At 40.2% G+C, this 14,025-nt stretch overlaps 1 protein-coding gene across 3 annotated transcripts in view; it reads left to right on the plus strand.

Moving 5' to 3' along the window:
• CHST9 (carbohydrate sulfotransferase 9) overlaps positions 1–14,025 on the plus strand; it is a 282,625-nt gene that overhangs the window by 247,846 nt on the left and 20,754 nt on the right. For 2 of the 3 annotated variants that reach the window (XM_043444056.1, XM_043444057.1), the window contains one exon: positions 6,908–6,945. In XM_043444056.1, the coding sequence (XP_043299991.1) occupies positions 6,908–6,945 (38 nt within the window). Of the gene's footprint in view, positions 1–6,907; positions 6,946–14,025 lie in introns of those variants that run through there. The other variant, XM_043444058.1, reaches the window with a different exon arrangement.

Here is a 14,025-nt window from a genome sequence, read left to right on the forward strand (position 1 = left end):
TATAATGAGTTTTAACCCCTGAACCTTTCCTTTCACTAGAGAGCTAGAACCAGGAACAGCTGCCCTTAAAATGTGGGAACTGATACAAACCAGCCTTGACTGAAAATACTGTCAATCATTCTGTAAATTTGCATTGAATACCTTGAGTGTTCCAGCACTGGGCCCTTGATACAGCAGTAAATAAGATGGATCAACTAGACTCCAATAAAAATTAATCTAAAAAATAAAATAAAACACAGGAAGAAAATAGATCTTTTTTAAAAGGTACAGACTCATTTTTAGGCAGTGTTGAATTTATAGACACTTCATAAAACATTGGGGCTTCTCAGGTGGCGCTAGTGGTAAAGAACTCACCTGCCAGGGCAGGAGACATAAGAGACTTGGGTTCCATTCCTGGATTGAGATCCCCTGGAGGAGGGCATGGCTACCCACTCCAGTATTCTTGCCTGGAGAATCCCATGGACAGAAGAGCCAGGTGGGCTATAGTCCATGGGGGTCACAAAGTGTCGGACACTACTGACGCAACTTAGCACACATGTACATAAAAGAATTTTAATAAATAACAAAATGTAAGCAATTGTCATATTTTAAAGGGACCCACATTCTTTCAATGTTAGTAACCACTGCTATAAAATGTAGAAAATAAACCTTTTTTTAGTGCTCTTAAACTTGTAATAAAACCAGCCCCCTCATAAAAATTGTTATTACTTTTTCTTGCTCTATCTTTAAACATGGTTTCTTGATAAAAGGTCTCATCTTGTAAATAAAATGTTATTACCAGAATTTTTACTCACAAAGTAAGGATTGTGTGGTATAGTCTCAAATCGTAAAATAGCAAGACAAAAAAGAAATAAGCCAAGATAGGCAGGGTCCCTGACCACAGGATGCTTATAGTGTAGGAGATGTGCAAAGAAGCAACACACATACAAATGACAAAATAATTGCAAGTTGTGATAAATGCTGGGAAAGAAATAAACAATGGGCTGATATCAAGAATCATCAGAGGAGATGGGCCGACCAGAGAAGAGCCCCTAAGATCTTTTTTTTTTATTGGAGTATAGTTGCTTTACATGTTGTGTTAGTTTCTGCTATGAATGAAATGAATCAGCCATATATATACATATATCCCCTCTCTCACCTCCCTCCCACCACCCCTCAATCCCACCCATCTAGGTCATCACAGAGCACTGAGCTGAGCTCCCCTGGGCTATATAGCAGCTTCCCACTAGTTATCTGTTTTATACATGGTAGTGTATATATGTCAAATCTAACCTCACAATTCATCCCACCCTCCGCCTTGCCCCCTGTGTCCACATATCTATTCTCTACATCTGTGTCTCCATTCTTGCCCTGGAACTGTACTATTTTTCTAGATCCCACATATATGTGTTAATATATGATTCTTGTTTTTTCTCTTTCTAACTTACTTCACTCTGTGTGACAGTCTCTAGGTCCATCCACAGCTCTACAAATGACTTAATTTTGTTCCTTTTTATGGCTGAGTAATATTCCATTGTGTACATATACCGCAAATTCTTTATCCCTTCATCTGTTGATGGTCGTCTAGGTTGCTTCCATGTCCTGACTACTGTAAATAATGATACAGTGAACATAGAAGTGCATGTGTCTTTTTGAATTATACTTTCCTCAGGGTTTATGCCCAGGAGTGGGATTACTGGGTCATATGGTAGCTCTATTTTTAGTTTTTTAAGGAACCTCCTTACTGTTCCCCATTTTGGCTGAATCAATTTACATTCCCAACAACAGTGCAAGAGGGTTCCTTTTTTCCACACCCTCTCCAACATTTATTGTTTGTAGATTTTTTTCAGTGATGGCCTTTTGACTGGTGTGAGGTCTTGATATTAAACTGAAACCTGAACATTTGAAAGAGCCTGTCAGATCAGCAGTGCCATTAGATTAGAAATAAAGCACACAATAGATATAATGTGCTTGAGTCATTTCCTTTCCCTTTCTACCCTCCAGTCACTTTGGTCTTATGTGAATTTCTGGTCCTTTTGACCTCTGGTCCTTTGCCCTTACTGTTGTCTCTCCAGTTTGACAGGGCTGACTTTCAGATTTTCAGAATGTCTCATGATTCACCGAGATACACTCTCTACTTGCCTCTGAGGTATTCTTTCTGTCCCAACTCCCCGGAATGTCTTTCTCTTATCCTTTGCATGCAAAATTCATACTTATTTAATCCTCACAAATCTGGTGAGGGGTAAACACTAGTAACTCTTTGTTATAGATGACCAGACAAGACCAGAACATTGAGTCACTGGCCCTAAATCTAGTAAATGACAGAGCTGTAAATTAGATGTCAGGTTACCATCTACTCCATCTTCTAGAGTCCAGGGGACTTTGTGATTAGTTTATGATTATTTGATTGTTTGGCCTCTTACTTTTCACTGGAATTCCTTCAGATTTCAGTTTGTTCCAAAGGAAACAAAACTAAGATTTCCTGGTGCTGCTGCCGCCCCTGACGTCACCTCTGGCCTATTCTCCAGGTAGCAACCAGCCCTGAGTGGTCCTCTGAAAATGCACAGCTGACCAAGGCATTCCACTGGCCCTACTCACACCCCGGGCTACAGCCCCTTCATAACTGACTTCCCACTACTTTGAGGAAAGTCATCAATCTCCCCACAGTTGTCTACATGAGCTTCCTTGCTGTGTTTCTTGCCTGTCTGTCCAGCCTCATCTCACACCACCCCACCTCTCCCTTATTTCACTCTGGCCACTCTGACTTCCCTTCCCTGCTTTGGACCCAAAATGCTCTCTCTTTCCTGAATGTTCTTCCCTGTCTTCTTGTTGTCCACACTGGTGAGCCAATTCAAAAGGCAGGTTTCCCCCGCCCCCACCCAAAACCATTTAACACTCTTCTTTATACACTCTACATATTATCTGACAAAAGACATCTAAATACTGATACATATCAAGAGTGTCCAGTTGGGTAGTACCATTAAAAATGAAGAAAATTGGTAATTATTATCTAGAAACTCCAAAATTGGCCCTGGTATTTTGTGACAGTGGCTGGATTGAAGAGCCTACTCTTTTCTTTTGTTTGTTTGTTTTTCATTTTCTTGATTGGAGCAATCAGTCTTTGCTGTGCAGAAGTTGCCTTCCTATACATTACCAACAAACTACCTGAAAAGGAAATTAAGAAAACAATCCCATTTACAATAGGATAAAAATCAAATTACTTGAGGAAAAAACTTAAGGAGGTGACTTATACATTGAAAATTATGAAACACAGGTGAAAGAAATTAAAGCACACACAAATAAATGGAAAGACATTTCATATTTATGATTGGAAAGAATTACTTTTGTTTAGATGTTTATACTGCCCCCAATTATCTACATATCCATGTAATCCTTATCAAATTCTCAATGACATTTTTTACAGGAAAAAAAAAAATTCTAGAATTTGTGTAGAACCACAAAAGACTCTGAATAGCCAATGCAATTCTGAGCAAGAAGAACAAAGGTGGAAGCCTCACACGTCCTGATTTCAAAATATGTTATAATGCTACAGTAATCAAAACAATGTGGCACTGGCATAAAAACAGATATATAGACTGATGGAACACAATAAAGAGTCCAGAAAAACCCATACATATATGGTCAACTGACGTTTGGCAAAGCTGCCAAGAATACACAGTGAGGAAATGATGCTATTAATAGTCTCTTCAATAATGGAGAAAACTGGACATTCACATGCCAAACCATGAAATTTGATCCTTTTCTTACCCCATACAAAAAAATTATTAATAATTCAAGAAAGATTAGAGACTTAAATATAAAAGCTAAAAGTAGAGGGAAAGATAGGCAAAAACTTCTTTATATCAATTTTGGCAATGACTTCTTGAACATGACACCAAAAGCGCACCAATAAAAGCACCAAACTAAAAGCACTTCTATACAGTAAAGTAAACAATCAACAAAATAAGAAGACTTTTAAATTTTCATAAGGAAGAGCCCACTTTTAAAAGGGCCATTCCATTTTCTGGGCTGCTTATTCATCTAGAGTATCCTATATATCACCTGACCTGGTACTGAGTGAGCGCTTAGTAAAATTCCCTGATATACTTATTACTGGTTGCTCAGTTGACTGGTAAATACCACGAAGCCTGGCATGCTGCAGTCCACAGGGTCGCAAAGAGTCAGACATGACTGACTGAACAACAAAGTTCACCGGTAAATACCATGTATTCATTATGTCATTTTTTGAAAACAGTTTGACAGTTTCCTCAACAACTAAACAGGCAACTACCACACAACTCAGCAATTGCACTCCTGGACATTCATTCCAGAGAAATTAAGACTTATGTTCACATAACCTGTCCACAAAAGTTGATAGCAGCTTTATTCACCATAGCTAGAAACGAGCCAGATGTCCTTCATCTGGTGAATGGTTGAACAGACTTTGGTGCATCCTCACTCAGCAATAAAAAGGTAATGGAGGGAGGTCCGAGAGAGGGGGGATGGACGTATACACACAGCTGATTCACTTCATTGTACAGCAGAAACTAACATAACATTGTAAAGCGATTATACTCCAATTAAATGAAATACTGGGGAAAAAAAGAATGCACAGGAATGCACATGACTCTACAGAGAACAATGCTGAGTGAGAAAATCCTATCCCAAAAGGTTTTTAAATGCGTGTTTCCATTTATACAGCATTCTTGACAGCAATGGAGAACAGATTAGAGATTGCCAGGAGCTAAGAAGAGGGTCGGAGAAGGCAATTGCATCCCACTCCAGTACTCTTGCCTGGAAAATCCCATGGACAGAGGAGCCTGGTGGGCTGCGGTCCATGGGGTCGCTAAGAGTTAGACACGACTGAGCGACTTCACTTTCACTTTTCACTTTCATGCTTTGGAGAAGGAAATGGCAATCCACTCCAGCGTTCTTGCCTGGAGAATCCCAGGGATGGGGGAGCCTGATGGGCTGCCGTCTATGGGGTCGCACAGAGTCGGACACGACTAAAGTGACTCAGCAGCAGAAGCAGCAAGAAGAGGATAGGGGTGGGAAGGCAATGGGTGTGATTATGAAAGAGCAACATGAGGGACCCTGTGGTAATGGAAAGGTTCTGTATCTCAACTATGTCAGTGTCAGCATCCTGGTTCAGATATTATTGTACTATGTAGATCATCCAAATGTTACCGGTGGGGAAACGTGGGTAAAGGGTACAGGGAAACTGTCTGTATTCTTTTTTACAAACGCATGTCACTACACAATCATCATAATTAAAATTTTAAAAGGACACATTTAATAAACTTAGGTATCACACCAAGATACTCACAAGCACATAATAACTGCAGAGCCACAGATGTCTTCTTTACTCTCTTTCCTGGTGGTTTGTTGGTTACTGATTATTCCTAAGGATTTTTTTTCTTATATTTAAGACACATGATATTGATCATTCTTAGGGTATTTTTGCAGTATTTGAGGTTTATTATTTTAGAGTCTTCATTATTTATACCCCTTTGTTGCTTTTCATGTGCTACGTTACTCTGATACATTTCTGTCCTAAGATACCATTTATAGAATTATTGGTTTATACTTAGTCTCCGGCAGTACCAAAACCTAAGAAGGTCTTTATCATCTTCATAAGTCAGGGAAAAGTAGCACTTCTGCCATCTGTCACTTTAAATCTCCTCTTCTGGTCCTCAAGATTCCCTGAGTTCAGTGTTAATATTATGCTTGAACAGGTAGTCATTGTTCGGAGACCTTCAAATGGCTGTGGTTCAAATTTTTCTTTAGTTCTTTCATCTCTTTACCATTTCTGTTCCAAAGTTTATACATCCTCTGGTATGTATTTCCACCCTGTTTTCTGTTATCTTTGCCTAATGTAGTTAATTTCGGTTTTGACTTTTTTTTTTTATTCCAATTATTGAAGTGATCATAACTGTTTCTCAGTTCAGTTCAGTTTAGTCGCTCAGTCGTGTCTGACTCTTTGCGACCCCATGAATCACAGCACACCAGGCCTCCCTGTCCATCACCAACTCCCAGAGTTTACCCAAACTCATGCCCATCAAGTCGGTGATACTATCCAGCCATCTCATCCTCTGTCGTCCCCTTCTCCTCCTGCCCCCAATCCCTCCCAGCATCAGGGTCTTTTCCAGTGAGTCAGCTCTTCGCATGAGGTGGCCAAAGTATTGGAGTTTCAGCTTCAGCATCAGTCCTTCCAATGAATACCCAGGACTGATCTCCTTTAGGATGGACTAGTTGGATCTCCTTGCAGTCCAAGGGACTCTCAAGAGTCTTCTCCAACACCATAGTTTCAAAAGCATCAATTTTCGGCACTCAGCTTTCTTCACAGTCCAACTCTCACATCCATACATGACCACTGGAAAAACCATAACCTTGACCAGACAGACCTTTGTTGGCAAAGTAATGTCTCTGTTTTTTAATATGCTGTTTAGGTTGGTCATAACTTTCCTTCCAGGGAGTAAGCGTCTTTTAATTTCATGGTTGCAATCACCATCTGCAGTGATTTTGGAGCCCAAAAAACTAGTCTGACACTGTTTCCAGTGTCTCCCCATCTATTTGCCATGAAGTGATGGGACCAGATGCCATGATCTTAGTTTTCTGAATGTTGAGCTTTAAGCCAACTTTTTTACTCTCCTCTTTTACCTTCATCAAGAGGCTTTTTAGTTCTTCTTCACTCTCTGCCATAAGGGTGGTGTCATCTGCATATCTGAGGTTATTGATATTTCTCCCGGCAATCTTGATTCCAGCTTGTGCTTCTTCCAGCCCAGCGTTTCTCATGATGTACTCTGCATAACTCTTTCTACTGTGATACAGATCCTTGCTCAGAGAGCCCACAAATGCTGTTTGGAATTTTGAGTGAGAAGAGCAAGACCTGTACTAATGCTGACTTTCTTTTTGCTTTCTTTTTCAGTGACTAGAGAAAAAATCCAGGAACATATCACCAACCAGGTATTTCCTCACTTCTCATAAACTAAGATGTAGAATTTTGTTTCAAATGTTAATAATTAATTATTTGTAAATATTTTTAAAAGGAGGCATTGCTAGTTATTGGGTATGAGCGATACACATCTTACTGGTTCTGAGAACAAATAAATTGATCATATATGGGTGATTGTGCACTTTCCTGTCTCCCCTACCTCATTCCTCCCCTCCACACCATCTTTCCCAAGGATGGGCTCTGCCAGCTCTGATGTAAGCAGCCCTCAGAGCATGTCATGACCTCTGCATTGATTTTATCATGGCTGCAAAGAGATACTTTTATCTACTTCTCCCTTAACTAAGGTAACTGTCCTCTGTGATTTTCCCAAGTTCTAATTCATCCAGTCGTTCCCTCCCCAACAGTTAAGAGCTAAAGCCTTAGCCGTGGAAACATACAAGTTGGTTTTCTATCTGGTCTCTGATTTCTACCCACATGTAGCCAGTGCCTTCCTGCCTGCCTCACTGTTTTCTTATCCAGTCTTTTTTTAATTAATTTTTTATATTTACCAGGAGATGGAGTCATTCTGTACAACAGCTTAAGGGGTTTAAGACATGCAGCCATAGATTCCAACCAAGTTTGACCAGCCTTGCCCCACCTCACCCTCCTTCCATGGGCCAATCTGGCTGTAGTGTTTCCCGATGCTGCCACTAGACCCAGGGGACGCAGACACTGGCCTGTGGCAAAATATGCCCAGCTTTCATTCATAGACACACATCTCCAAGTCTTGTTGTTGTTGTTCTCCTCTGGCATAAATTACACCCCATCCTTGTCAAGGGGAAGAATGGTTCATCTACATTTCTACCAGTCAAGGGTACAGTTTTCAACGCCTCCTCCTAATGGACTTCAAAATAAATTCCAATTCTGGTTCCCATTGTCATTCCAACCAAATTAAGTTCTAGCTCTACCTAATCTGTGCCAGATGCCCTGTAATTCACCACTTTAAAAATTGTCCTTTCATTTGACTGACATCCTATATTGCAAATTCAGTAGGCAAAATTTAATGCTTATCGGGTACCATTTTGCTTTGGAATAGAACTGTAAATACTGACTCAGTCGCAGCCATCTTAAAAACTTGAAAATGCCATCCCCATGTAATGTTAAAGTCAGTCATTTCAAATATTTATTTGCCCATTGGGCTTAGTCTCTTTAGCATCGTATTTCAACTGTTTGTATATACTCAAGTGGCTTGGTGAGGTTGAGCAACAGTGAACCTGTAAAGTTCATTGTTACCATTTTGTTTATTTAAGTCACAGAGGGAACATTTTTCCTTATAAAGAGAACTGTTTTCTTTATTAACAAGGTAAAACAGTTGGTCAATAAATATATTAAGACTACTTCTCAGGGGTAGATTTTCATTTCCTGTGTTTTCTTTCTTTTGTACCCTTGGCTAAACTAATAGAGTATGCAGACATTAAAACAGAACACCAAATATTTACTCATAATCTTAAACATGGATTTGGTGCCAGATAAAAGCATCATGTCTCCCGGTTCCAGTAAAAGAATGAAATTCTTTAGTCTTTAGAGGTAAGGGTCTTGAGTGTATTAGTTATATAGTCATTTTCAGGACAGATAGTTGTATTGTTCAGTCAGTGTCTGCCAACTGGTATTTCTGATTCTACAATGGAATTTCTGTTCTTTCTTCTTGCACATAGGGAGGTGCTCCCCCCTCTCAAGAATAAACCAGGAGTGCTCTGTGACGATATAGAGGGGTGGAGTCAGAGGTGGGAAGGAGGCTCATGAGAGAGGGGTTGTATGTGTACTTATGGCTGATTCACGTTGTTGTATGGCAGAAACCAACATAACATTGTAAAGCAATTATCCTCCAATTAAAAATAGTTTTTTTTTTTTTAAAAAAAGAGCAAAATAAACAACAAAAAAGAATGTATTGGGAATATAATTCTGAAAGGCATCTTGAAAAGAAAGTCGCTCGGTCGTGTCCGGCTCTTTGTGACCCCATGGACTATATAGTCCATGGAATTCTCCAGGCCAGAATACTGGAGTGGATAGCCTTTCCCTTCTCCAGGGGGTCTTCCCAACCTAGCAACTGAACCAGGGCCTCCTGCATTGTGGGCAGATTCTTTACCAACTGAGCTATCAAGGAAGGCCTTATACCTCTTATACCTCTAATTTATCTTATACCTCTTATAAAAGCCATCTTATACCTCTAATTTATCTAAAGTCTGTCAAAGAGCCACAAAATGAAGTCACTTCTTTTTTAATTATTTTTAAATTGAGATATAATTGACATATAACATTATATTAGTTAGGTATATTATATTAGTTGGACTTACCTGGTAGCTCAGCTGTTAAAGAATCTGCCTGCAACGCAGGAGACCCTGGTTCCATTCCTGGGTTGGGAAGATCCACTGGAGAAGGGATAGGCTACCCACTCCAGTATTCTTGGGGTAAAATGAAGTCACTTCCTTTTTAATTATTTTTAAATTGAGGTATAATTGACATATAACATTATATTAGTTATATATATTAGTTATAATTAGTATATTAGCAATATACTGATTACATATATTTGTCTGTATAGTATATACAAAACATAATGATTCCATATTTGTTTATTCTCTGAAGTGATCTCCATAGTAAGTCTAGTTCCCATCTGTCACTATCCAAAGTTACAAAACATTTTTTTTTTCTTGTGATGACTTTTAAGGTTTACTGTCTTTGGTTCAGTTCAGTCGCTCAGTCGCGTCCGACTCTTTGCGACCCCGTGGACTGCAGCACGCCAGGCTTCCCTGTCCATCAGCAACTCCCAGAGTTTACTCTCTTAGCAACTTTCAAACACACAATATGATAGGATTGACTATAATCACTGTGCTGTCCATTACAGCCCCAAGACTTATTTGCTTTATAACTGGAAGTTTGTCCTTCTTCGTCCACACTCCCCTTCTGAAACCCAAAGAATTTGACTCTTATAAAACATGTCTATATACTCACTCTGGCTAATCAATAGAGTTCTTTATCAGAAAGGAATGTAAAATGGAACACTGGTGCGCGTTAATCTTGCCCCGAAATCCTTCCCCACTAGGCACTATAGATTGTGTAATTAAATTGAAATTGAAAATCAAGTCCTGTTGTTGGTTTTGTTTTTGTTTTTTTTTCCCCATTAAGCAATCTCCAAGCTGCACACCAACGTGAGAAATCCAGACTGGAGCAGAGGGGAAGTTCTCGCCTGCTGGCTAATATCCAGCATGCATTTTTAGCCCATGGCTATTTTACCACACCTGAGCTCAGAGAACAAACAACTATTTGAGTTCTCTGGAGGGAACGCTGGATTCGTTCCTGTGTAATTCACTGGGGAAATTAGTATGCTTTTTTCAAGTAACTTGTTAACGCAGCTTGTTTACGAGAAGAGGACAAAAATGAGCAGTGAACCGCTTGGCAGAATAAGATGAATGCATGACCCATTTTTTTTTTTCAGCTGTCCCTTTGGCAGTTCAATACGGCCATGATTTCCTCTCTGAAAAATGTGCCTTGTAGAGATGAAATCTGTAGATTTCCCCATAATTTCGACTATGGTAGATTAAAGATAATACTTTAAAATACTACCCAGAATACCTTCCAAATCAAAGTAGAAAATGGTCAGTACCAGAATGGGAATACATAAAGCCTTTTGACTTAAGATTTAAAAATTGCCTTCTTATATAGTAGGCAGTTGAAACCTGTAATAAATGGAATACTTTCTGTTTGTGCCTTTTGGATAGTAGATCATTAGAACCAGTGGCGAATGAATACTTTGTTTTTATGTTGTGCTTTGTTTCCCAGTCCTGTCCAACTCTTGCGACCCCATGGACTATAGCTTCCCAGGCTCCTCTGTCCATGGAATTCTCCCAGCAGGAATACTGGAGTGGGTTGCCATTCCCTTCTCCCAGAGATTAAACCCAACCCAGGAATGAAACCCGACCCAGGAATCAAACCTGGGTCTCCTGCATTGCAGGCAGATTCCTACTTCTATTGAAGTATAGTTGATTTACAATTTTTTTTAAATTATTGATTTACAATGTTGTGTTAGTTCTGCTGTACAGCAAAGTGAATCAGCTCTAGGTATACATATATCCCTCTTTTTTAGATTTTTTTTCCCATATATGTCATTACAGAGTATTGAGTCAAGTTCCCTGTGCTACAATAGGTCCTATTAGTTATCTATTTTATACATAGTAGAGTGTATGTGGCAATCCCAATCTCCTAATTTATCCCTTCCCTCCCCTTACCCGCCTGGCAACCATAAGTTTGTTGTCTACATCTGAGACTCTGTTTCTGGTTTTGTAAATAAGTTCATTTGTACCATTTTTTAGATTCCACATATAAATAATATCATATGATGTTTGTCTTTCTCTGTTTCACTTGCTTCACTCAGTATAACAATATCTACCCTGTGTCCTTTGAAACCAGAGAAACAGAAAGGCTGGTTCGGTTTCCAGGTAGCCGCCCCACCCTCAACCCCCCAGAAGTGGGAGGATGTATAGGCAGACAGCGATCCTCCCATAACGGTACTTCCGTCCTCCCCTCTGCCTGGGAGGTGGGTGCAGTGGGCGGTATAGTTCTGGGTGGTACTTAGAGCTTCCTGACACTCCCAGGTCAGAAAAGTGAGCTATGAGGTGACAGAACTTGCCCTTCCCAGAACCTAACGAAGTTTCCTGAGTCATCCTGTCCTCGGTGGCAACAGATCCAGACGCTGCCTAGGAGTCCCCAGCTGAGTCCAGTTTCTGTCCCGCTCTCCTCCTGAAGGTCCATTGGACCAAGGACCACTCAGACCCCTGTGGAAGGGTAACCCTCAGGAAGAAGGGGCTTCTTTAGCCTCCAGGCCCAGGTGATCTTTTGGGACAGACTGCAGACCCTGGATAAAAACTAAGGCAGAGTCCTGAGTATCACTTACTTTAAAACTTCTGAATATTTAGACATACAGTGCATGGGCTTCCATTCATCCTCCTGCTCTAGGATCCATACATGTTATTGATATGATATCAATCAGACATCTACAACTTAAAACTCAACATGTGATTCCAATAAAAAGCCAAGATGGAACCCACTCACCTGTCAGCTATAGGATAAAATCCTATCCAAGGCCCTGTGATCTGCTTTGGAGAGCATGCCCCTTGCCTCCCTAGACTTACTTCCCATTCTTCTCCTGTGTATAAAGCTCATGTGCATGCGTGTGTCCTAGGTTGCTTCAGTCATGTCCAGCTTTTGTCAGCTCCATGGACTGATCTGCCAGGCTAACGTGTCCTATTTAAAATTGTTCCAATATACCCACCCTTTTCTTTGCAGGTACAACATTTACTCATATTCCAGCACCTCATACCAGTATCACCTTTTCCATGAAGCTTTCCTCATCTCAGAGCTAAGAGTAATCTTTCCTTCTTCCGTGTTCCTGTTATTTTTCTGCCCCTTTGGTATTTTTTTTTTAAGTTGCTCAGTCATGTTCTACTCTATGCGACCCCATAGATGGCAGCCCACCAGGCTCCCCCGTCCCTGGGATTCTCCAGGCAAGAACACTGGAGTGGGTTGCCATTTCTTTCTCCAATGCATGAAAGTGAAAAGTGAAAGTGAAGTCACTCAGTCGTGTCTGACTCTTTGCGACCCCAGGGACTGCAGCGTACCAGGCTCCTCCATCCATGGGATTCTCCAGGCAAGAGTACTGGAGTGGGTTGCCATTGCCTTCTCCCCCTTTGATATAGGTCCTTGCATTTTCTACTCTATATTCTAATTATGGATATTCCTATGTGATTTTGTAACAAAACAGTATTGTACCAAAGGAAAGAAATCATGTTTGGCTCATTTCTGTGTTCACTATATCCTAAGCATCTGACTAATTGCTGGTGGAATGTAAATTCTTTCACTCAATAATTTATTATCCTAGAACCAGAGAGCCTGCTGGATGCAGGCAGACTGCATTGACTCTTACAAGGCAAGTGCCATTGACTCTTATAAGGCAGAAACCAGGTGTTGTCTTTTGCCTCCCAAGTGAGGAATCTACACCCAAAACAGAAGGCACAGCTAAGGCTGCCCATGGTCTCTACAAATGATGGTCACACAGTTGGGGAATAAAAGAATCAAAGAGCAAGGGGACCCCACCTTTATTTCCACATCTCATAACTGCCTGGAGAACACTGAACATTTGCTTGAATCAAGACTTGGCCCCTGAGATTTTTTTTCTCGAATGTAAGCATGGCACTGTCATTCACTGCTGCCTTTTCAGTGTAGTGTGAACTTTACAACTTCTAAATTTAAAGTGGGATTACATTACCTTGCACTATTCTTATCAAAATGGCCATGCACTCAAGGAGACAACTTTGACCTAAAGAGTGTCTCTCTTGGCAGGTTCAGTGCTAATGGAACTGGTAAAGATCCCATTCCCTTCATTCTCTTCTAAGATTGCCTTCTAGAATTGGAAGTTGTGCTTTTAAAAAGCTATCCAATTTATGAGTCTCTTTTAAAATACCTGAAAGCAAGACTGAAATGATCCAAAAGTGGTGGCACTAATGGTGGTTAACAAAGAAGCATTTATGAAAGACGGGCATTATGAAAGGTCAGAAGGCTTCACGTCAAGTAGATACCCAGGTGTAAATGTCAAAGGGCTTGCACTCACCTCTCTTATTGGAAGCTGAGAAAGTTAAAACACTACATAAGGATGTCTAATGGAAAAAGACAATATAGTCTTTGGAACAATATTGTCAAGACAGAGGGAAGAGAAGACAGCCCTCAGGTGTTTTAAAAGCATGAAAACCAATAGAAAAAATACTGATTGGAATAAGGAAAACAGTTTATTAGCGACACTGCAAGAACTATTAGCAATTCAGATATGAGATAATTCTCACTCAGCTGCTGTCACTCAAGATCATTCACACTTAGATTGCTTCTGAATAATTGTGACCAAGAATTGCTCTAGTCACTCATTTATTTGTCATAGCAAGCCTAGGATGATGAGTATTTTAATCTCCTTTCTCGACGGGTGGAAACACCATCGAAAGATTTAGTAATTTTTCAGGTCCTGCCATGCTTAGCACTAAGTGAATAATAAAAATGGTTAACATAAT

The sequence above is a fragment of the Cervus canadensis genome, chromosome 23 (assembly GCF_019320065.1).
Source record: "Cervus canadensis isolate Bull #8, Minnesota chromosome 23, ASM1932006v1, whole genome shotgun sequence".
Lineage (NCBI taxonomy): Eukaryota > Metazoa > Chordata > Mammalia > Artiodactyla > Cervidae > Cervus > Cervus canadensis.